The 25,086-nt window shown below is 44.9% G+C and overlaps 1 protein-coding gene across 1 annotated transcript; it reads right to left on the reverse strand.

The window, feature by feature from the left end:
• Positions 1-924: 924 nt before the first annotated feature.
• ZFP64 (ZFP64 zinc finger protein) lies at positions 925-22,498 on the reverse strand. The gene is made up of 6 exons (XM_063146356.1): positions 22,444-22,498; positions 18,551-18,790; positions 17,864-18,025; positions 12,870-12,932; positions 10,621-10,872; positions 925-4,142 (listed from the first exon to the last, which is right to left on the reverse strand). The coding sequence occupies exons 1-6, from the start codon at positions 22,496-22,498 to the stop codon at positions 2,848-2,850; spliced, it is 2,067 nt and encodes a 688-aa protein (XP_063002426.1). The 3' UTR covers positions 925-2,847.
• Between the last annotated feature and the right edge of the window lie 2,588 nt (positions 22,499-25,086).

Below are 25,086 nucleotides of genomic sequence, written 5' to 3' on the forward strand. Positions count from 1 at the left end.
AAGACTGACTCCCCTGAGCTGATTATGCGACTTTCTTCAGTTTAGAGAACAAGCCCACAGAAACAGCACCTTTTAGCTTAACACAACACTGCGGTAGAGAGAACAGCACTGGAGTGTCGTTGCCTTTTTCATTTTCACCCAGGTTATCTTTCCTGTTAATCTGACAGAACTATGCAGAAGCCCAGTGTTATGGGCTAGCCATCACAAACGACATAAACATATGGGCTTCCTACTATTGAAGAAGCTCAGTACATCTTTCTCTGAGAAAGTGTGGTTAGAGAACCTAATTGTAGTGTGATGTTCCTGTGTGGGAGTGCACTGCTCTTGCAGTAACGCTGACACACACTTGTGGCTGAACACCGCCCCCCTCCTCAAACAGAGATGCGTCTGGCCCCTTCAAACTTTGTGTCAAATATTCCGAATTTATACAGCCCTATACCTATCCATGGCGTGGGTTGCATCAGGCAGATAGGGTCACATGAGATCTTCAATGTGGATTAGCAGTCACATGCTGAAAGTGTGAGAGGATCCAGCCCAAACCAGCACCAACCTGCGCAATCCTGCCTGAGGTTTAGTTTCTTGGTCACATTAAGGTGTGAGAGAATTGTAAGGATGCGAGCAGAGATGTGAAGCACTGATCAGAATTAATCATTTGAGATCTTAGACATGATGAATTCTAGGCTCTTTAGGGGAGAATTTACTCATTGCACATTACAGAGTTTTCTAAGCATTTGAGTTTTACCAGTGTAAATACAGAAGAAGTGGTTGAGAGTTATTACAAACTGTTTCCTTATTTTTTTTACCTTTAAGTTGAGAAATTGTCTTTATGTCTGTGTATGCACATGCATATTATTAAACCTTAAGGTCTACACCATTTCCCAAAACTGTCTTGTGTAATGTTCAAGGAAGCAAGCTTAATTTAATCACTTCTAATTAAATCACTGTTTCCTGGAGGACATTTTGCTAACTTTTTGGTGGCGGGCCGCTGAGGAAGAACTGTCTTTGTTTTTAAGTTATCATCTGCACACAAGTAAGTGTTATAGCAAGAAAGCCACAACAGTTCCATCTCTCACAGTATGTACCTATCCTTAAACTTCAGTTCAATGTGCTTCAGTTCAAACCTCAGCTTGAGTTCTAGCACCACCTATAGATGACATAAAAGAATTCATCACAGCTTTTCCACCAATGAACACACAAAATAAGCCAAAAATGGAACGCAGCCTCCTCCGCACGCGTTGGCTGCATAGAATTGGAAAGGCGATAATTGGATCAAACTACTCCTATATAATGATCTAATGCAGACCAATACAATACGTCCCACCAAACCAAACACAGTCTTGTATTGTGGCCTGCCACTCCAAACCACCTCACTGTTGGGCTGCATTGCATAGTTGACTGTTGGGCTGAGCGGGCCACAAGTTGTGCAGATTCATTCATTTGTGCCCCCAAAAGGTGTATTACCTACAGTCCCTCCATTGAACATTGCAGAAATGGGGGTACCCTATGCTTCCCGGAAGAGTTTCCTTCCTGCGCCCATTAAATAGGGGGCTGCATGCGCTATGAAATCTTTTCACAGCTCTCCTCACAATTGCCAAAATGCCCACATGCAATCTGTAAGGCATTGAGATACAATATCCGGCCCTACTGTTGGACACAGAGGACACGTGTGCAATGCCTGAATTAAGTGAGACGATCAGGAGGCTGCAAAATACGGCTTGAGATGTCTGTGGAACATGCTTGCTCTGTCTCTGGGCTGCGGCGGACAATGGCACATAGCTCAGGTTTATTCTGCCCTTTAACAACTGTTCCCCCTGGCCCTGATACAGAGCATCTGATATTCAAATGTTATCAATTGGCTTTTGCTTTGAGCCAATCTTTAGGGCCAACTCCTCACTTTGCTGGGCTGCTCCTATACCTTTAGCAGAAGCAAGTCATCTTTTCCCTACCTTCCTCTCTCCAGCTAGGCTGACTGCTGCACGTCAAGCTGTCATGAAAGACTCAGGAATAAAGCTGGTTTTTAAAAAGTGCCTCCTTGCCCCCGTTTTAGGAATTGACCCTGCAATTCTGCACCCAGCTTATATTACTCAGTCCAACTAAAGTCTCTGCAGGATCACAGTACAGTATATTCCAGCACAGGATTACAGTCTAAGGTCATTTCATTATTTTCAACATCAAAAAATGTATTATGTATACGCATGACATGATTTTAAAGTCTGGGAAATGGAATTGAAGGCAGGAAAAAAGCAACAGCAGCCCAAACGTTCTTTTCCACGGAACCCATTAGGCCAGCTTTAACCAGGCTGGCTGGGGATAATGGGAGTTGCAGACAACACATCTGGAGGGCACCAGATTGGGGAAGACAGCTTTAAGTTATGCATCAAAGCTAAAGCGGACTGTAAAGCTTGAAGATCTTTTCAATGCAACCTTTTTCACTGGATATTTCTTTAAGGCGAAAACTTTCAAGTAGTGAAAGAAGTGCTAAAGTGCCACATTTTGGGTGTGAAAGACCGTCCTGTACCAAACAAGTGTTTAGAGCTGGAAAGGGTAAAAATGGGCCATGCGTAGGGAGGCGATGAAAACTGAGTGGTGTCACTTCATAGAATCTTGTGTTCTTCCCCACAACTCTCAGGCCTCAAAGCAGCCACAGCACTGGGCCAGTCACACATGCGCGTTATGCTCTGTATGAGGAGGGGCACTATCTCCAGGAAGGCATGGAGCACTGAAATGGACTGGCGTTGTGACAACACAGCTGACTCCGCCCGCTCTGCTCAACAACCTAATCTAGAGCGCCCTCCAGGGCTGAATTTATTGTGCTAGGAAAGTGCTGAACGGATGGCTTTTCCTTGACTAATCCGGTATGGAGTCTGCAGGACACAGCAAACTTGCATGAGCTCCACTCTGGATGATGGAGTAGGCCTGCTTCGGCGTATCTGGGTGAGAAGCGGAGGAAAAAATAGGCGGTGGGGGAGCTGACGCTGACACAGCAATGCTCGGGTCCTCCTCGCTCACCACCGTGACTTCACCTGCCCCTTCTTGAATCAAAGCACTGAGCCCTTCCAAGTCCGAGCAGCTGATCCCAGCACTGTTGATGAAAGCCTGGCTAGCCGAGACCTCGTGGCCACCCACTGGAATGGTGGGAATCAGGGCCTGATTCGGTGCGCTTTGGTCCGCTTCGTCCTGGGTCGTGAGGAGCACTGTTGGCTGGCCCACTGCGAGGCTTCCTGCTTGAGACCCCGAGGGAAGAGGCGGAGCGAGCAACCTTACCTGCTGAAGTATCTGCAACTGGTTATGGCCAGACAGGTCTTCTTGGCTCTGGCTTATTAAGGCAGGAGGCACAATGTTGACTGAAGCCGCTTGCACCAGGCCACTGGCTTGAGGCATCTGGTGTCCAACAATGATCTTGACCTGCCCTTCGCCATAAGGGGAAGCATGCAGCGGCACTTGGAGATGGCTGACGGTAATAGGAGTGCCGGCCGGCCTATCGGGGTCCATATGGAACTGCAAGACGGCCAGCTCGGTGGTTTTAGCGCCATTATACTCAACATGCTGCCTCTTATGGCTCCGTAGAGAATCCTCTCGGACGAAGGAGGCCTCGCAGAGATCACACCGGAATGCCTTCTTGGCCTCCAGCTTGGCGACCTGTCTGGAGCTGCCTTCCTTCGATCGGTCTCCCTCCGCCTTATCGGCTGGTGTTTTCTTCTTGACCTTAACTTTGTCCTGGTGCGCCTTCTTCAAGTGCGTGGTCAGGTTGCTCCGCTGCTTGGTATCAAAGCTGCAGAACTCACATTTGAACGGGCGATCTTTGAAGTGGATTCTCTCGTGCACCTTCAGGGTGGCCTTGTTGGAACAGGAGTAGCTGCACTCCAAGCATTTCACCGGCTGCTCGGGCTGGTGGGTGCGCAGGTGCTGCCGGAGGCTCGTCTTGTTCCCACATTGGAACTCGCACTCAAGGCACCGGAAGGCATTCTCCACGTTGTGCTTGATGCGGATGTGCGATTTCAAGTTGCCTTTCATGGCGCAGCGCACCTCACAGAACTCGCATTGGTAGGGCTTCTCCCCGGTGTGGACGCGCATGTGCCTTTTCAAATCAGAGTTGATTTTAAATTTGGCGCTGCAGAGACGGCACTGGAAGGGAGCATCTCCTGTGCACATGACAAAGAGTTTCGAATTAGAGGCAGTTGGATCAAGAGATAACAGCACTATGCAGATACAAGACAATTCCTCAGTGAACATGGGACTACTGTGTTTCTGCTGCACTATAAACAAATAAAGCTCACACTACTTACCAACGTAAGCAAGTAAAGAAGTGTGCCTTTATATAGGGAGCAATGTGCATAGCAGGCTTATATAACCCTGGCAGGAATGCTCCATTATGTGCACGATATAGCCCTATGCAGGTGTGCAGCTGCTCACACAGAGGTATTAACATTCAAAGCCCTAAACGGCTTGGGGCCAAGTTATCTGAAGGATTGTCTCCTCCCATATGTACCTGCCCAGACCCTAAGGTCATCTTTAGCAGTCTTTCTTTGGAAGCCCCTGCCAAAGGAAGCGAGGTGGGTGGCTACCAAGAAGAGGGCCTTTTCTGCTGTGGCACCCCAGAAAGCTTCCCAGAAAGGTTCGCCTGGCACCTACATTGCGTTCTTTCTGGCACAAGGCAAATACTTAAAAAAAAAAAAATCCCAGGCATTTTAGTCTTTTAGCGCTGTTGCTTTAAATCTGTTAAATAATAGCACTAAATTTGGTAGTGGGACATGCGTGTGCACATCAGCGCTGCTCCCAGTGTCCCTAGCTTCCGATTAGATTGTCATGAGTTGAGCCCAGAGCTGAAGAGGGGGATGAGCCAGCACGCTTGAATAGGGCCTGTGTTTCCAAGCATTTAGAGACACACACTGCAGCCCCACCCACCTTGCCCCCAGCAAGGATCCCTCTCAGTGGAGATCGACATTTGAGGGAACACCTCTCCCTATGTCTGCCTGCCCAAAACCTGAAGTCTGTTGGAGGAGCCGTTCTCTGTGCCCCACCAACGCGAGACACACGCTACGGTGGGACATGGGAGAGGGCTTTCTCTGTTGTGGTACCCCGGCTGTGGAATGCCCTCCCCCTGGAGGCCCGAATGGCACCGGCAGTGGCTTCATTTCAGCGCCAGGTTAAGACATGGCTTTTTAACAAAGCCTTTGATGGCTATATCCACCACTATTATTATTATTATTATTTATTTATATAGCACCATCAATGTACATGGTGCTGTACAGAGTAAAACAGTAAATAGTGAGACCCTGCCGCATAGGCTTACATTCTAATAAAATCATAATAAAACAATAAGGAGGGGAAGAGAATGCAAACAGGCACAGGGTAGGGTAAACAGGCACTGGGTAGGGTAAAACTAACAGTATAAAGTCAGAACAAAATCAAGTTTTAAAAGCTTTAAAACTGCACACTGTAATTCTAGCTTAAGCCTATGCGGCAGGGTCTTGCTATTTACTGTTTTACTCTGTACAGCACCATGTACATTGATGGTGCTATATAAATAAATAATAATAATAATAATAATAATAATAATAATAATAATAATAACATAATCATACTTAACATAAAAGTGCACCCCCCACCACGGGATCTTATTCCTCTTTCCAAAATCTCATTGTTTCTTCTGGAGGTGGGTTCCCACTCCCCTTAGATAAAACAAATTCTAGGAACTGTTTCCATATTCCCTCAAAATCATTCGTTTTTGTTATTCCTTGTCTCACTTTTATATTACATGTTAATTTATCATTAATAGCAATACCCAAATCTCTTTATACCAATCTTCTATATGGTAATCCCCTTGAACCTTCCAGTTCCTGGATATCATTAACCTTGCTGCTGTTAGCAAATTCGTTATCAATTCTTTTGTCACTTTATTACAGTTTAATTCTCCATATAATTATAACAATGCCACTATAGGTGTCTCTCCAATCTCCATTCCTAAAATTTCTTGTATCTCATTAAACATCATTTTCCACAATTTTTGTACAAATTCACATTCCCACCACATATGTAAATACGTTCCTTTTTTTTTTACAACCTCTCCAACAATTTGCTGAGTTCAGCTTATTTATTTTATTTAATCTCACCAGGGTTAGATACCACCTCCAAAATTTCCTACTGGGTTTAACATAGTAATGGTTTAATTTGTTTTAGAATTGTGTATTTATTATTCTATTTTATATGTATGATTTTATCTGTACACTGCCCTGAGATCCTTGTGATATGGGGCAGAATATAAACAGTTCAATAAATAAATAAATAAATATCAGAGGTCTCATTTTGCTTCCCTCAAAGCGGTGACCCCAAATATTGCACTTTACTCTTCCCTGCCCTAACCAGCCTGAAAAGCCATTCACTTAGGTTCCTAACTCCAGATATATGCAAGTCCCTTACTCTGTATGTTGCTCCTACTGCAATCAGGCCACTCTCATTGGCTGAGTTCAAGGCTGTGCCCTATTGCAATCAAAGCCCTAGCTTTCGTCCGAGGGCCTGCTCCTGGTGATTCCACATAGATGCATCCTCCAATTGGAATCCACCAGAGGAAGAGCCTTCCGCGTGGTGGCACCCCTCCTGTGGAACTCCCTGCCTCTGGAGGTCAGGCAGGCTCCAACCTTGTACTCCTTTCGGCGCCTCCTGAAAACATCTTTATTCCAAGAAGCCTTTCCTTAATATGCAGCCTTGAATCTCTGTTTTTGTTTCTTTTAAATCTTGTTTTATTCTGTTTTTATTTTCTTTTTATCTTGTACACTGCTCTGAAATTTTTCAATGGGGAGCAGTATATAATATTCTAAATAAATAAATGTATTAGCATTGCCAAAGATTGCAAACCTCAACCCAATGTTTACACATGGAGCTCCAGTTGCATCCGGAGTGGAGAACCAGTTCATCTTCGATCTCCTTTTCAATTTTGCACACAGTACCCATAGTAAAGAATAACATTTCCTTAAATCCCCTTTTGTCCACAGGGAGATCTTCTCCATCAACCAATGTCTTAAAAAAGAGTTACTTCAAGTGGTTCATGCCTACCTGAGAGTAAGTCCTATTGAGCTCGATGGGACTTACTTCTGATCAGATATGTATAGAAGTGTCCTGTTCGTTGGTATACAGGCATTAACAATTGCAAAAAATATATAGTGTTTTTTTTTAAAAAAAGGAAATGAAATGCATCGGAGTATATGGAGAGAACACCACCAACGTAAACGGGAGCAAAGATCAGGTTGGAGAAATTATATCAAAAAACACATCTTCGCTTTTGTAGAGTTTTGCCTCCACAGCTGATCCCACCTGCCTAATCACCACAGCAGTAGAGCACAAACATTCACAGTGTTGATATATTTTATAGTAAGAACATAAGAAGAGCCCTGCTGGATCAGAGCAATGGTCTATCTAGTCCAGTATTCTGTTCACACAGTGGCCACCCAGCTGCCCAGGGGAAAACCACAAGCTTGTGCACCCTCCTTACCTATGTTCCCCAGCAACTGGTTATATACTGAGGTAGCATATAGCCATCAGGATCAGTAGCCACTGATAGCCTTCTCCTCAATGAGTCTAACCCCTTTTTAAAGCTATTTAGTTTGGCGGCCACCAATATGGCTCAGTTCAGACGACGTGTTAGTCAATGCAGTGCGAAAACTCCACTCAATGGTTGAGTTTTTAGGGGGTACTCCCCACACAACATGTTCTAACTATCGTGGAGTTGAGTAAAAGTCAATGTGACGTTTGATTGACACTTCCTCTACCCGCTCTCCTCCCCTGGTCCTCCTGATGGCATCCCATCAGCCACTGCTGTGAAAAAACAATCTCGGCAGCTCTCCTAGAGAGGCACTCCCTCCTTTCGCTGCTCTTGCCAGAGAGCTCTGTAGCCAGTGGGAAAAGTCAACGCAACTCCATGGAAAACTCCACACAACACAACAGTTGTGCAGGAAGGAACTCTCCTCTGCACAGCTTAGATATTCTGTGTGGAGTGCTTTCAAAAAACCCTCCACTGTTGCATAGAGTTTTCCCTCCAGACAACACATTTCTCAACAGTGGTGTAAAAATTCCACTGTGGAGTTCTAAAACCACCGTTGAGAAACGTGTTGCCTAGACTGAGCCTATGTCTTGTGGTTGCACATTCTATAGGTTAACTATGCACTGTGTAAAGAAGTACTGCCTTTTAGTAGTGAGGGTTTCATTTTGCTAATAATAGCCAATTACTGCTAATGCCACCTCTCAAAGCAGCACTGTTGACTTATTGCTGCCTCTAGCTACTTGAATTGCACAACGTTCCTTTGTTATTCATCTCACACACCCCTATAGCAGAGAGTGAACAAACTATGGGGTATGGATTAAGACAGGAATATAATGTAGGGAGGTCCTTAGTTGAGTGAATGCTGCGGTTCTTTAATAATCACTACACATATAGCTTAATTTACTTTACCAGTCAATATTTTACAGTTCTTCATAAATGGAAGAGGGTAAAAACGTATGCATAATTTGCTTATCCAGCTACATATTTCATCGATCCGACTGAAGATCTGTCAAATCACGATGTGGCATGCTGTGCTAATCCATGTGCCTGCTTAATAATTGAGGCCCTTAGTGTAAAATGTTTATTATATACATTTTATTAATGAAGACACACAGGCTGCCAGTTCAGGGTATTTTACATGCCGGCCCTTCCAACTACGTACATCTCTGGCTGCGTTGCAGGAGTCAGTTAATGGATTTTTACCTACTTTCCTGACGAAAGCCTGGTGCAACGCACATTCCAAGAGCCCAAATTTTAGATGCCAAACTGTACAAAGAGAGCTGCAGATTTGAAATGCCAGCAGTACATTTAATTTTCTAATCTAGAGATTGATCTTTGTTGCAGATTTATCTCACTGACCTTGCAGTGTTTGATTTTGGCAAAGGAAGCTTTAAAAAAAGCAACAAGGAGCCTGTAACCTACCCTGTTGCCTAAACTGTTGCCCTTGAACTAGAGAAGAGAAAGGAAGCACACTCTGGCTTTTGCCATATGCCTGGGGGTCTACAGATAATGGCAGTGATGTGGGGCAGAAAATATTCTGAAATGGAATTTCCCCCCCAATGCTTTCTTATTCCATGGAATGTTTTCAATTTCATAAGTTTGTTAATTAAAAATGAATGTATGCCAATTACAAATACAATATTAGGCAAGCTTGGCAGATTTAGAGTTAGAATTAATGTTTTTCTGGAGATTATCCCTAGCATACATATATGTAATTGAAATACATGCATAGCAAAATGTCTCAGTGTGAAATAGAACTAATAAGTAGTGTCAGTGAAACTGACGGTAAAATAAACATGCTAAATTAGATCTCTCTGTGGCAAGGAACTTGTGCTTCTCTGGATGTTTTGACTATGGCTTCCATCAGCCTTAACCAGTATAGCCATGATGAGGGATGATGGGAGTTATTTTTGGAGGGCCACAAGTTGCCTACTTGGGCATCAGAACGTTTTCCAATGCAAAATGAAAACATTCCAATGCAACCTGATTTTTTTTGCCTAGGCAAATGACCCTAGGCAAACTAATTTGCACTGGAAAAATTCCCAATTATATTTTTTTTCCTGGAAAATCTGCATCACTGGCCACTAGGAGGCAGCACCCCCTGCTTTCCAGGAATAACATTAAGCTAGGGTGACCATATGAAAAGGAGGACAGGGCTCCTGTATCTTTAATAGTTTCTAGGAAAGGGGAATTTCAGCAGGTGTCATTTGTATATATGAATATATGAACCTGGAGATATATATATATATATATATATATATATATATGTATGAACCTGGTGAAATTCCCTCTTCATCACAACAGTTAAAGCTGCAGGAGCTATACTAGAATGACCAGATTTAAAAGAGGGCAGGGCACCTGCAGCTCTAACTAGTGTGATGAAGAGGAAATTTCACCAGGTTCTCCATATATACAAATGACACCTGCTGAAATTCCCCTTTCAATACAACTGTTAAAGATACGGGAGCCCTGTCCTCCTTTTCATATGGTCACCCTAATTAAACAGGGAAGCGGGGTGGGGGTAGGGGCAATCCACCTGGCCCATCTATTGTTGCAGAGAGCTCTCCCCACCCCCCGGTCAGAAAGAATACTTGGCTCCAACTAATAGTTGCCTTGGGACTGCAGAAGTAAGGGAAAAGAACGCTCTGGCCCATATCAGCCAAAGGAAGAAGAGCCACCAACTTCTACCCAAGCCAGAACGCCAGCTAGGGAAGGCCAGCCTGCCTCAAAGTACACTGAAATGCCCACTTGCAGCTCACCACACTGTTCTGGCCTTGAAGAACTGATCTCCTCCTCTTCCTTATCTCTCCCCTCCCCTTGCGTGTCTGATTATTTTAATTTATAAGCTTGGAGGCAGGGCCTGCCCCTCTTATTTATTTCTGCTAGGCACTTTGGCAGACAATAATTGCCTGAAAAGTGGGATAAAAATACTGTAAATACATAGATTATCTTAAAAAGAAAAATGACGCATGTAAGACGTTCCATGCAAATTAACAAAGGGCTGAATGGCTGAGCCAAGTGTATTCAGCGAAATGTATTCTCCTAAGTGACGCCAACGCGCAGGAGAAATACGTTCGACTTACCAGTATGAGATCTGAGATGAACAGTGAGCTGGCTGGAATTACGGCTCGCGTAAGGGCAGATCTGGCACTTAAAAGGGCGCTCGTCTGAATGGATGCGCTGGTGCTTGTTCAGGCTGCTGCTCTCAGCGGCGGCATAGTCACAGTGTTTACACTTGTAGGGTTTCACCCCGCTATGGGATCGCATGTGCATTTTCAGCTTGTCTTTGCGACTGAAGCTCTTGCCGCAAACATCACATTTATGGGGCTTGTCACCTACAACAACAACAACAACCCAAAAGAGTTGGAGCAGCAAGGTAAGAACGAACCCCCATAGATAAAGCCCAGCGGTCCTTCACATAAGAAAACTATTTTGACAACCTCACAGGGTTGTTGTTGTGTTGGTAAAATGGAGAGGAGGAGGATTACGTACGCCGCCATAGGTTCCTTGGAGGAAAAAAGGCGGGATATAAATGTCATAAATAAATAAATATAAATATCTTTCCTCTGCTGAAACACACAGTTTGGGGCATCCTCTGTGCTACTTGCTTTTCTTCTAGCAAATCAAGGATGTGCGCAAATAACGCATCATGCATCACTTTGAAAAAGCAGTATTGCACATGTTTCCCTTTCCCTCATACATACACAGTTGCGCACCAAAAAACCCAGACTGATCGAAATAAAAAGAGACTTTGTCGACTGTTCACACGCTATGGGACATTTGCTTTTTCTAATGAGCAGAATTAATCCTCATGTTTAGTTCAAGAGGGAAAGCAAAGAACTTGCTTTGCACTTCCCAGTGCTGGGCCCTCTACGGCTCGATTCCAGGTTATCTGAAAGACCGTATTCTCCCATATGAGCCTGCCCAGGCTCTGAGAACTTCTGCGGAGGCCTTTCTCTCAGTCCCACCAACATCCCAGGCACGCCTGATGGCTACGCGGGAGAGGGCCTTCTCGGTGGCTGCTCCAAAGCTCTGGAACTCCCTTCCCAGGTTGGCTCCTTCCTTGTTACACTTTCAGAAGCAGGAAAAAGCATTTGTTCTGGCAGGCCTTTGGGAATACTCTGGAGCTGTGTTAATGTATTGGGTTTTTTAATTGTTACTTGCTTTTTAATTTTTTAAAAAATGTTTTAATATTACAGTGGGTTTCTTTCTATTTTAACTTTTGTAGACTTATATTTATATGTTTTAATTGTATATGTTTCAATCTTGTAAACCGTCAGGAGTCCCAGTATTGGGAAAAAGGTGAGATATAATAACAACAACAACAACAACAACAACAGAAAGTCCAAGATTTAACAAGAGAGCTTCGGCTGTGGGGCGGTATATAAATGTAATTAAATAAAATAAATAAATAAACCAACATCTCCAATTAAAAATATCCCAGTGCTGGGAAAAAACTGCTGCTGGTCAAAGAAGCAAAGTACTTTTGCAAAATCAGGGGTGGAGAACCTCAAGGTCAGGGGCTGAATCCAGCCTTTCTCGTGTCCAAATTTGGCCCTCTGGGGTTTCCCATATGGTACCACCACCACCTACCCCCTAGCCCAACCACTACTCATTGCTGTTGTGCAGTTTTTTCCTCCATTCTAAAAGGTTGAAATGGCTCTCCTAAGGGTGAGTGACTGGCAGGAAAGGCTTCCAACTAAATCATGTTGGTATTTTGGGCCCGCCCCTTTTGCCTTCAGCCCCCACCCCCACCCCACCCCTGAAAACTTCTCTGAAATGAAATGCGTCCCTCGGACTGAAAAGGGTTCTACACCCCCTAAGGCAGAAGAATGAGGGTGACTTCCAATAAACAATTCTTTTCTTGAAAGAAGAGGTGTCTCCTAATACCTCCACAGCCTCTGACCCTCCCCCAAAATAACCAGAACATTTTGCAGCAAATTCAAAACACAGTGGAAACTTTTCACGGAAGGATGGGGAGTAATAAGTAATCTAGCAGCGGATGAGACCACAAACTGTCTTTGCTCTCTTGGGCGTACGGACGTCTTGCTGGGAAGGTACACAGTTCCTAGGAGATCTGTGAGCACTGTCTAAAAAGAATCACTGCCTGAAAAGAACCATAGAGCTTTACCAGAAGTAGAGGCTGGTGGCTTCGATGTCGGCTGGGTGGTGAATCCGCTCAGAGTTTCAGTCAGAACCAGTGAGAACTCTAAAGGACCTTAGATAGCTCCTTTAGAGTTCTGGCTGGTTGTGACTGAAACCCAGAGCGGATTCACTGCCCCACTGGCATCGGAGCCATCAGCCTTCACTATTTATAACCCCAGATATTTACCTGTGTGTGTCCTTAAATGTCGCTCCATGTCTTTCAAGCCATAGGATGTCTTGAACTGACAGCCTGCAAGAAGAAGAAGAAGAGGAGGACACCAACTATTATTTCATGATTGATTTTTAACCCCACACGCCCTCCAAGGAGCTCAGGGCAGTGCTGAGTCCTGTGAGGTTTGTCAGTGTGAGAGAGCGTGACTGGTTCAAGGACATTCAGTCCCTTTCATGGTCTACCTTGGCCTAGCCCTATACTTTAACCACTTCAACAACAAAAATACATGAACTACAAGTAGCACTTAGATCCTTCCTGCTTGTGCTTTGTGGACTGTTTGGTGTCGTTCATTCCGGCATCCATTCACAGATAGATTCGATTCCCTATCCCCCGGTTATGTGGAAAAATATGTAAATAAATCCATAACAAGGTTTGCAACAATTTACACAATTCATGTTAGCACTTAACATTTGCGTAGAGTCCCAAATTCCACCCAACTTTTCCCCGTGTATATTTTCCAGCATGGCATATGTCTCAGCAGAAACTTGCGTATTTTCCTGAGAGTGAATTTGTGTAAATTTCGGGAAAGTTAGAAAAAAATGGAAAGCCATGGACTCCCACCTTGCCTGGGGAGGCCAGTCCACAGTGGATTAGAAATCCAAACTCATTTCAGTCCGCCTTGAATTTCTCCAGTATCCCTACTTTTAGAGCAGGGATGTTGAACTTCTCTCAGCCCGAATTCCGTTTTGGAGAAGCTCTTGAGAGCCACGCTCCAGTGATAGGAGGGACTAAAGGGTGGAGCCAAAATACCAGCATATTGTAGCTTAATGCTCTTACTGCCAGTAACTAAGTCTGAGGGGAGGCATCCCATCCATTTAGAATGTAAGAAAAAACTTCATGAAAGCTGGGAAACCACCAAAAGATTGGTGGTCTGCAGAAATGGAAGCCCCAGAGGGCCAGCTTGGCATCCCAAAAGAGGTTCTTCACCCCTCTCTTAGAGAAAAGTGAGTTGACTCAACCTGTTCTTCTTCTCACCTGATGCTCCCACTTCCTGAGCATTTACCAGGAGTCACAAGTTCTCTTTGAGCTTGGTTTGCTTGACTTTCAATTGACCCACAATTTCTTGTAGAGGTGAGGCCAGAAGGAACAGCCATGTTGTACCCTGCTGCTGGTTTTGCCCATCATTGCCATGGCAACACAAGGGCTCAGTTCAGACAACATGTTAGTAGTGTGAAAACTCCACTCAACAGTTGTGTTTTTAGGAGGTACTCCCCACATATGTTCTAACTCCACCATTGTGTGGCTGTGGGCTACTGTGGTGTTGAGTAAAATCCATTGCGACATTTGATTGACAGTTCCTCCTCCCTCTTTCCTTCCCCAGTCCTCCCAATGGTATCCCATCAGCCATTACTGCAAAGAAAAAAACCCAATCCCGGCAGCTCTCCTGGAGCAGCATTCGCTCTTTTCGCCGCTCTTGCTGGGGAACTCTGTAGCCAGTAGGAAAAGTCAACTCAATGCAACGGAAAACTCCATGGAGCCCACTACACAACACACAATGGTTGTGCAGGAACCCTCCTCTGCACAGCATGTATATTCTGCGTGGAGTAAAGAAACTTCACCACTGTGTGGAGTTTTCCCACCAGATGACACGTTTTTCAACGGTGGTGTAAAAACTCCACCTTGGAGTTCTAAAACAACCACTGAGAAATGTGTTGTCTGAACTGAGCCAAGATGTGGCACAGTGTGAAGAAAGTGATAAGGAGACATTTTTCTCCCTCTCTCATAACAGTAGAACGCGGGGTCATCCCACGAAGCTGATTGGTGGGAGATTCAGGACAGATAAAAAGAAGTACTTCTTCACATACCACATAGTTAAACTATGGAACTCACTTGCACAAGATGTGGTGATGGCCACCAATTTGGATGGATGGCTTTAAAAGGGGAATGGACAAACTCCTGGAGGAGAAGGCTATCAATGGCTACTAGTCCTGTTGGCTATATGCTACCATCCGTATCGGAGGCAGTAAGCCTATATACACCAGTCGCTGGGGAACATGGGTAGGAGGTTGCACCGTGGGTTGCACCGTGTCCTGCATGTGGGTTCCTGGTTGACAGCTGGTTGGCCACTGTGTGAACAGAATGCTGGACTAGATGGACTCTTGATCTGACCCAGCAGGGCTCTTCTTATGTTTTTATGGCAGCAGTTCTGACAGTAGTCCAGCACTCCAGGGCATTGGCCACTGCATTGGATGTTGAAGGGCAGGAGAATCTGGGTCCTCCAGGAGAGGTCATACTCAGACTCTGGAGAGGAAGAAAAACACTGGCGGAGATTGACTTGTTCAAACCCACTCAGCAACTTTTGCAGCTGAATAAGGATTTGAACCCAGCTTCTCCTGGTCCAGGTCCAACGTTCTATACATTTCCCCAGCCTTCCCCAACCTGGTGCCCTCCAGTTGTGCTGGATTACAGCTCCAATCATTCCAAGTTATTGGCCATACTGGCTGAGAATGATGGGAGTTGCAGTCCAACACATCTGCAGGGCACATCTGGGGAAAGCTGCATTTGACTATGCCACACCACCAACTTTGATGCACAAGTCTTCAGGTGATTTGTTGTAAATGTAAATGCTGTTTGAGATGGTAAGTATAGGGGGGGGGGGAACCCCACACACCATAAATTTCAGTCAAGATTCTCAAGCAAAGACAGATTTTGAAACAATGATTGTATATATTCTAATGAAGTTAACTGACCTAATCATACGAGCAAGGATATTTTTCTCCTCCCTGACTTGGATCTGCATGATCAATTGCTAAATAAATTAATTAAAAAGCACTTCCATGAATCTTCTTGGAACTTTGTGGTAATGTCATTCACTCATTAAAATTAATTTAAGCATTGCCAATTTATTTCCTCATTCTATCTCAAAGAGAAGCGGAGCAGTGGACAGAATGCAAATAAAATTCATAAGTTCCAAAGTCCCTTGAGGTCCCTGAGACTTCGGGGGGGGGAACCCCCCACCTCAAAAAAGGGCAGGCTACTCCTAGCACTACTGTTTATTGCTTGGTGTACAGCACTACAATGCAGTTCCTGTGTCTGCATGCAGAAAAGCAGTATGTGAACCCAGAAGTAACCATATGCCGTATTACACAGAACTCTGCAGTTGCCACGTTCATGGTGGATTCACAAATGGCTGTCTTGAGCATGCCAATAGTTGCAATAAGATGTATGCTTGTATATATAAAGTTCTCAACTTCTCTTCCATGCAAACATTACCAAATGCTCTATAAATTAATTGAAAAGCACTTACAGCGGTAATGTCACTGATTAAAACCATATCGGACGTTCAATGATACTTTTTGAAGTGCAAATAGCAGCCACTGCGATGTGGGAGAAGGCTATCAATGGCTACTAACCCTGATGGCTATGTGCTACCTCCAGTATCAGAGGCAGTCAGCCTATATGAACCAGTTGCTGGGGAACATGGGTGGGAGGGTGCTACTGCACTGTGTCTTGCTTTGTTGGACAACATGGACCCTTGGTCTGCTCCAGCATGGCACTTCTTAGGTTCTTATGAGCTTCTAATAATTATTGAGATAACAGTACCTTTTCTTCCCCTGATGAAAACTGCTCTTCTGAAGATAAGTGGGAGGAAATCTCCTGTTGGTACCACCAATTTGCACTTAAAGACATGCACATTAAATGTAAAAGATGCATCATGTGTAGTTTGGCCCCAAGATCATAGCTATTGCAGAAATCTAGCACAACCACAGCTCAGAGGCAGAGCTCATGTGATGCATGCATAAGCCCCGTGTTCAATCCCTACCAAAGGATTTCAGGATCTCGGGGCTAGGAAAGACCTCTGGCTGAAGTCTTGGAGAGTTGATTTGTGGGAGTAGATAATAGCAGGCTACATGAACCAGTGCTCTGACTCAATACGAGGTAGATCTTTCCAACTGAACTGTTCCTGAATATAACATCAACGTGTATTCAGAGGCTGTCCTCCCACATTAGCTGAACCTCACTACTTGGGAAGTGTTTAGTTCTTTCCAGAGATGCTGCTGCTGCTTTATTCCATTTCTATACCGCCAAGAGCCGAGGCTCTCTGGGCAATTCATAACAATTCACACACTCAAAAAAAAGCAAAATGGCATTATAAAACAACATTATACTAAAATACAGTCTAAAGATTTTCAAAGATACAAAATTTAAAACAATCCCATAGCTAAAACAATTTCAATAACAGATCTGTTCAAGACAGCTGACATAAGTGCCCCATCATATGCCATTAAATGCCTGGGCATAGAGGGCAGTCTTAACCGGGGGCTGAAAAGATGATAGTGTTGGCACTAAACAGGCCTCATTGAGGAGCTCATTCCATAGTCAGGAGGGGCCTCCACTGAGAAGGCCCTCTCCCTTGTTGCTCTCTTCTCTCAGAGGAGGCACTTGGAGGAAGGCCATACAAGTTGTTTGTAGTATCCGGCTAGGCTTACTTTGAAGGAAACGTTCTTCAAAGACACCACAAAGAAATGACAGCCAATCCACCCTCTTATCTGCTTAGGAGTTTATAGTACTCCCTGTTGCTTTTGTACTCTTGAAGGAGATAAACGTTGCCTACCCAAAAGCAACAGAATAACAAGGAACAACTTGTGGACCAGCAGCAGACCGTAGAATGGATTGCCTCAGAAGGTGGTGGACTCTCCTTCATTAGAGGTTTTTATACAGAGGCTGAGTGGCCACCTATCAGGGATGCTGAGGTAGTGCAGCCTCCCCCTACCTGGCGCTCTTCAGATGTGTTGAACTACAACTCCAAGAATTCCTCAGTCCTACACATCTGGAAGACCTCAGGTTGGGGAAGACTGTAGTAGCTGACATCATGAATCAGCAAGGGTTGGAGCAGAAGACCTTTGGGGTCCTTCTCAACTCTATGACCAATGGTTCCAAACCACTGAAGCAGGCACTTCTATCACCCTCAGACAATCTCACTGTCTACACACAGGCATGTACTTTACCTGGGTAACAGCAGTCAAGTTTCTTTTGCGATGCTGATGTGGTGGATTTTCTGGTGCGAGGTTTCGGTGTAGTGGTGACAACAGTAGCAGTCTGAGGTTCACTGTTTTCACCAGGAAGGTACGTCTGGTAGCCATGCTCAAAAACAAACTCAGGTGCGGAAACTGAAAAGCACAAAATGACAGAATTTTAACATCTGAGCATTGCAACAGATAGGGCAGGATCCAACTGTGTCATTCCATTAGCGCAAATAATGTTGCGCTAGTGGAAACTTGGTTGATTTATGTGCCCGAAAATTTAAATTACATTTGTGCAAAATTATGTTTGTGCAAGTGTGGTTGTTCAAAGTGGTTTTGCATAACTCTTCATCTACAAAAGATGGCCAATAAAATAAATAAATAAATAAATAGAAAAAAGCAGCCTTCTTGGCTGGTCACTGGAGATAATCCTTCTTTGCCATAGATGGTCAGGTAAGAGGCCATGTAGAAGGGCTAAATTACATGATACATTAAGTACATAGCATATAGCTTACACTCTTTCTTTTTTACTTACAAGGAAGTACGTGTGGCCTGATATGGATTTGGACGATGGCATGCAGGTAGGGGACTTTTATCCTTTCCCTCCCAGCAACTTGCTTTCCTAAATCCCCCCATCCAATGTGGGAAATCCACTGGCACCCAGATAGTTACCTGTGATGGTTTGGGTCTCAGAAGTGATAGTTCTTGTCGTGGTCTGGGTCTGTGTTGCTGGCACTGTTTCTTCTGCCAAAAATTGTACTGTACTGGTGGGCCCAGCTGTTGTACCTGACAGTTGACAGCCAGTTCTCTTGTGAGCAACAAATGCATCTAGGTTATTGAACTGTTGCTTGCACAGACCACAAATGTGGATGTCGGGAGTGAGCTCTACAAGGACAGTGGTGCCTCCTGGAACTGCCAAAATACACAGATCAGGTGAAACAATACAATCAAAAGTTACCAAAGGAAAGCTGGCTGAAATGTTTTACATTTGGAAAGCTTACAAGCTACTGGAAATAAAGGGCTCTTCCGAGAATCAAGTAATTGTGGAGGACACTCTGTCATAGAGAGCTATATTAGTGATATACTATATAACTAGCAGATATTCCTGGCATTGCTCGGGTCCTCGAATAATGTTAATCAACTTCCCTCTGTTCGTCGCTGATGCTGCTCCTCGCTGCTCTGTCTCGGGGAGTAACATTGCCGAGAAGTGGAAGGAAGCAGCTCCCTGGGGATGACGGCAGCTCCGGGCAAGGCATACTGGGATGTGTAGCCATTTCAGAGATCTTGGACGATCAGCCACGTGGCCATGCATGATTCCCCATGATATCTGAAACACCTTGCCCGGAGCTTCCCGCATCCCGTGAGAGCTGCAGGCATACTGGGAGTTGTAGTCATCAGCACAGGATTTGTTTTAAATTGTTTAAAAATAGTTAAACCGCAAACTCAGATTTTCAATTTTTTTATTGTACATTGTACTAGATGACCTATCAGCGTCGCAAATTTCAAGTTTGTATCTCATCTAGAAGTGGGTAAACATTTCTGGACATACAAACCCACACACATACATTCAGCTTTATCTATATAGATTATCCTACAAATGGTTATCAGTAGCTGCACTGTGTGAACTGGGTGTCCTTGCGCTGCATGTTGCCTTAGTGTTCATGCAAATACATTGTCACTAGACTGGAAGCATTTGCTAACTATTCCAAGTTTTAAATTCTGGGGTCTTTTGGAATGGGGTCGAACCTGGAAGAATGATAAGCCTAGGAACTCACATTCAAGGTGTTTTTTTTTTTAAAAAATAAGACAGCTGCACTATAAGGTTGCAAAAAACAACCAAAACTCAAAAAACACTTTGCTAGAATAATAGTATTACGTTGGAAAGAACCTTGAAGATCATCTAATCCAACGCCTGCTCAATGCAGGCTCTACAAAGCAGAATGCAACTACAGTATCCTTGACAGATGGCCATCTAACCCAGTGGTTCCAAAGTGGGCAGTACTGCCCCCTTGGGTGCGGTGGGATTGCATAGGGGGGTGTTAAGAGGCAAGGGGGCGGCAGGGGGGCGCTCGAGGTGGTCTTTTCTGTACCATGAGTTTTGGTTACAGAAGGAAATTTCTGATCGCTATCCTGCACTATGGAGAGTGGTTCAGAAGCTCCTGGTTGCATTTTCAACATCATATTTGGTGGAATGTGGTTTTAGTGTGGTCTGCCTACTTCTCTCCAAGCAAAGAAATCAACTCCAGATTACTAAACGTGGTGATTTAAGACTCATGATAAGTGACTTTAAACCAGACATTGGGAAACTGGTATCCCTTCATCAAGCCCATCCATCACATTAAGACTTTACAGAATAGTGAGGTACTCTACCCTAGTTACTAAATGTGATATCTAATATTCTTGCTAAATGACTATCAGATGTTGAAAAGATGATATCACTGGATCAAGTTCATCAATTATGTTTAATTGAATAAACTAACAAAATTTAATTGGATTTTGAATAAATATTCAATTAATTGTTAGTTTTGAATTTTATTGTTATTATCTTCCTTAGTGGGTCGTTGAAAACCACTATTCTGAATAATGATTTTTATAGTGTAGGGTAGGGGGCACTGGGCATGAGTTTGTGGAACCAAGGGGGCGGTTACTTGAAAAAGTTTGGGAACCACTGATCTAACCTATGCTTAAATACCCCAGCGAAGGAGAACTCTCCACCTTCCGAGGCAGTCTGACTGTCAAACAGCTCTTACAGTTAGGAAGCTTTTCCTAATGTTTAGCCAAAATCTGCTTCTAGTCCTGTCCTCTGGGTTGCCATTCTTCAGGTTTTAGCCTCTTCTACAGATTACTGGAAGGTAAATTGGGAGTGAAGACGTGGAATTCATGGAGCCCCATAGAGAGCCAATTTGAGAGGTTCATTCTGTTAACAGATGTTAACAGTTCAATTCTATGTCTGTGCAAGGGTAAGCTCTACTGAGCTCAATGGGTGAAACTACCAGATAAGTAGCTACAGGATTAGTATCTTAAGTAAGGTAACAAAATATTTTGCTTTTGCATGGGAATAGATCCAGGCAGTGGCTAAACTGATCCTTGGTTGCGTAAATCAGCCTTGTAAACAAGGCCACAAGAATTACTAACCTCCAAAATCTTTTTCTAGCCTGCTAGGTGCAGCAGAGAAGGGACGGAGAGCTCCATTTCACAGGGCTTCTGTTATAGTAGCTGGGGGTAGGATATGATTTTTTCCAGCAACAATATATTGTTCCTTGTTGTAAAGGATTTTGGGGTGGCCTGGACAATTAAGGCCCATTTGCTTGCCAAAAAGCCTGCTCTTAGGAGATGGAAACTAGCAGGACTGGTTTGTTGATATGGATCATGCGAACATAAGAAGAACCATGCTGGATCAGACCAAGGGTCCATCTAGTCCTGCAATCTGTTCACACAGTGGCCAACCAGCTGTTGACCAGGGACCCACAAGCAGGACACAGTGCAAATGCAAGCACCCACCCATGTTCCCCAGCAACTGGTGCACACAGGTATACTGCCTCTGATACTGGAGGTTGCACTTAGCCATCGAGACTAGCAGCCATTGATAGCCTTCTCCTCCAGGAATTAATCCAACCCCCTTTTAAAGCCATCCAAATTGGTGCCTATCACCCCGTCTTGTGGTAGTGAACCCCACCATTTAACTCTGTGCTGTGTGAAGAAGTCCTTCCTTTTATCTGTCCTTAATCTCCCACCAATCAGCTTCATGGGATGACCCCAGGTTCTGATATTAGAGTGAGAAAAATGTCTCCCCATCCACATCATGCAGAATTTTGCACACCTCGATCATGTCTCCCCTTAGCCTCCTTTTTCCTGTTCGCACAGTAGCCAGCCAGCTACTTAAGGGAAACTCACAAGCAGGACGTGAGTGCACCGGCACCCTCCCGCCCATGTTCCCCAGCAACTGGTGTACACAGGCATAGTGCCGGATACTGGAAGTAGCTTAATCGGGAGGAAGCCCCATTGAACACAACTACTTATTTCTGGCTAGACATGTATAGGATTTCCTGCGTAATTACGCATAAGATGCGCCTTAAGTGCTGCCATCAGCCAGCTCGCCCAACTTGCTAGCATCCGAGCAGCTTGCACTTAGGCCACGCTCCAGCGTCGTCGCCAAAATGGCTCCTTTGCACGCCCCCCAACTTGCATCCGCCCACGGCTCCGGCGGCTGCAGCAGCGCTGCACTTGGTAGGGCTCCAGTGACCCGTGTGAACCCGGTGGACACGGGGCAGAGGGGGGGGGGAGTCTTCCCGCGTTCTCCCTCCGGATTCAAGCCCCGAATCGCCCCCGCCGCCCCCATGGCCCGCGTCCCCTGCGCGCCTCCGGCGCTCTCCTCCCGCCTGGCGGCTCTCTCTCCACCCAGGTTCCCGGGCCCGCTTTCGCTCGTCAGTCAGATTCCCGGGCTCGGCCAAAGCGCTCGCTTCTTCTGCCGCCACTCAGGTTTCGGGGCCCGGCCCAGCCCAGGCTCCGCGCGCCTTCTCCGAAGCCCGGGCCCCGGAGCGCGGATAACCCGCGCAGCCACTTACATTGCACGGCGCCCGGGAAGGGCTGGCCGCTCGCGGCGGCGGCGCCCCCGTTCATCGCCCTTGCAGCCGCGGCTTGGCACGAGACGAGCCCGGCGCGCCTGCAATGCAATGCAAAGCCAAGCGAGGGAGGGGGAGGCCGGGCAGTAGAAAAGCCTTTCCCTCCCTCCCTCTGGCCCCCACCCCCCTCGAAACCCAAAAGGCGGGGACGGATGTGGAGTGGCCGAGCATGCTCTGTTGCAGGAGCTGAAGCCACCGAGAGTCTCCCCCGCTGCCCACAGGGCAAGGACGGAGCAAAGGCGCTGCTCGTGCTTGTGCAAGCCCAGGCACGTCTGCTCAGAAGTAAGCCTGTAGAGTTCAGGTGGGACTTACTTCCAAGTAAGTGCATGCAGGATTGCAGCCCTCCGGAAAGCTGGGCCGCTGCCTGTAGGATGAGGGGGAGTTTTACCAACGTCAGGCTGACAGTGGTGGCTGGTGCCTCCGATGTCGGCGAGGCATTGAATCCACTCTGGGATTTGGTCAGACCCAGTCAGAACTCTAAAGTCCAAGGCCCTGAACCTAAGGACCCAAAATAAGTCCTTTAGCTCCTTTAGAGTTCTGACTGGATAGCTCCTTTAGAGTTCTGACTGAAACCGGGGCGGATTCACAGCCCTACCGACATCGGAGCCACCAGCCTACGCTGTTGGCTGATTTGCACCTGAGCGCGCTGGAAAAGGTTTCTTTGCTTTCTTTCCCCTTCAGATGTAAATCTGACTGACTGATTGAATAGAGGTGTCATTTTCAATTTCTCTCTTTCTCTCTCTCAGTCCTTGGAATGTCCAGTTTCAACATTTATTATTATTATTATTATTATTATTATTAATAATAATATTGCATCATCAATGTACACGGTGCTGTACATTGTAAAAGAATAAAACAGCAACACCCTGCCACATAGGCTTACATTCTAATAAAATCATACTAAAACAATAAGAGAGGGAAGGGAACATTTATTTCATTATTTATTTTATGAACACCTTTTCACCAGCTGTCCTTTTTAAAATTCCAAGGTTGTGTAAAATCAGTCGCCCCAACAGATAACAAGGAAACAAGTAATATCCTGAATCACTGATACAGATGCAAGTTAAAATTCTGGGGGTGAAAACAAAAAATGTTCTTAGCCTCTATTACACCTTGTCACGATAAACTGTAACTTGAGGAACTGGTGGCTGAGCTTGTTGTTTTTCCTCCTCCCTCCCCATCTTTTCCCCCTCTTGTGTCATCTTTAGGTTGTAAGCCTGACAGCAGGGACCGATTTACTACTGATATTTGTTGAAAAGCTTTGGGACCCTTTTTGGACTAAAGGCAGAGGGGAGAAGAGAAATTCTTTAAACAAATAAAGATTCCATATTTTTTACACTTCCATGTATGATGATGCTTCTCCCGGTGTGTAGTTTTTGAGCCAGCTGCTGCTGCAGCTAAGGAACCCCTGCAGCTTCCTCTCCGTTTCCTCTCCTTCCATGTACAACCAAGAGGCAGTGTAGTGCAGCAGTTAGACAAACTTTACCAATCTGGTGCCTTCCAGATGTTTTGGATTAGAATTCCCAGGATTCTAATCCAAAACATCCCAACATGAACTTACCCATATACTATGCTCAACATCTAAGGTTCTCCTCTGGGTGCCTACTCCGATGGAAGCTCGGAGGATGGCAACAACGGAGAGGGCCTTTTCAGTGGTGGCCCCCCAACTGTGGAACAATCTCCTCGATGAGGCTTGCTTGGCGCCAAAATTGTTATCTTTTCAGCGCCAGGTCAAGACTTTTCTCCCAGGCATTTAACAGCATATGTTGAGTTTTTAACTGACCCCTGGATAGTTGGTATGTAGTCTGTTTTCATGGTTTTCATGGCTTTAAATTTTGTATATTACTTTTTAAATGTTCATGTTTTTAATCTTTGTAAACTGACCAGGGAGCTGTGGCTTTGGGGCAGTATATAAATGCTTCGTCCATTTTCTTCTGCTGCCCCTTACGCCTGGAACGCTCTTCCAGAACATTTAAGAACTACAAGTTCAATCGCAGCTTTTAAAGCTCAGCTAAAAACTTTTCTTTTTCCTAAAGCTTTTAAAACTTGATGTTGTTCGGACTTTATACTGTTAGTTTTACCCTACCCTGTGCCTGTTTACCCTACCCTGTGCCTGTTTGCATTCTCTTCCCCTCCTTATTGTTCTACTATGATTTTATTAGATTGTAAACCTATGCGGCAGGGTCTTGCGATTTACTGTTTTACTCTGTACAGCACCATGTACATTGATGGTGCTATATAAACAAATAATAATAATAATAATAATAATAATAATAATAATAAATGTTAATCATTATCCATGCTAGCTGGGGGTTGTGGGAGTTGTAGTTCAAAACATCTGGAGGCACCAAAATGGAGAACCCCAGGTTAGAGTCTCAGACTAGGACTGTGGAGATCCAGGTTCAAATCCCCACTCAACTATGACCTTGGCCCAGTTACCATCTCTGAATAGCCTTTTCAAAGGATAAAATAAGGGGAAGCAAAGCATATCAGTTGCATTGAGCTCCCTGGAGGAAAAGTGGGGAATATATGTAATAAATAAACCAGCTGCTGCAACTCTGTTCTACCATCACTTTCCTGAAAGTG

Source organism: Elgaria multicarinata, chromosome 1, assembly GCF_023053635.1.
Source record: "Elgaria multicarinata webbii isolate HBS135686 ecotype San Diego chromosome 1, rElgMul1.1.pri, whole genome shotgun sequence".
NCBI classification, from domain to species: Eukaryota; Metazoa; Chordata; class Lepidosauria; order Squamata; family Anguidae; genus Elgaria; species Elgaria multicarinata.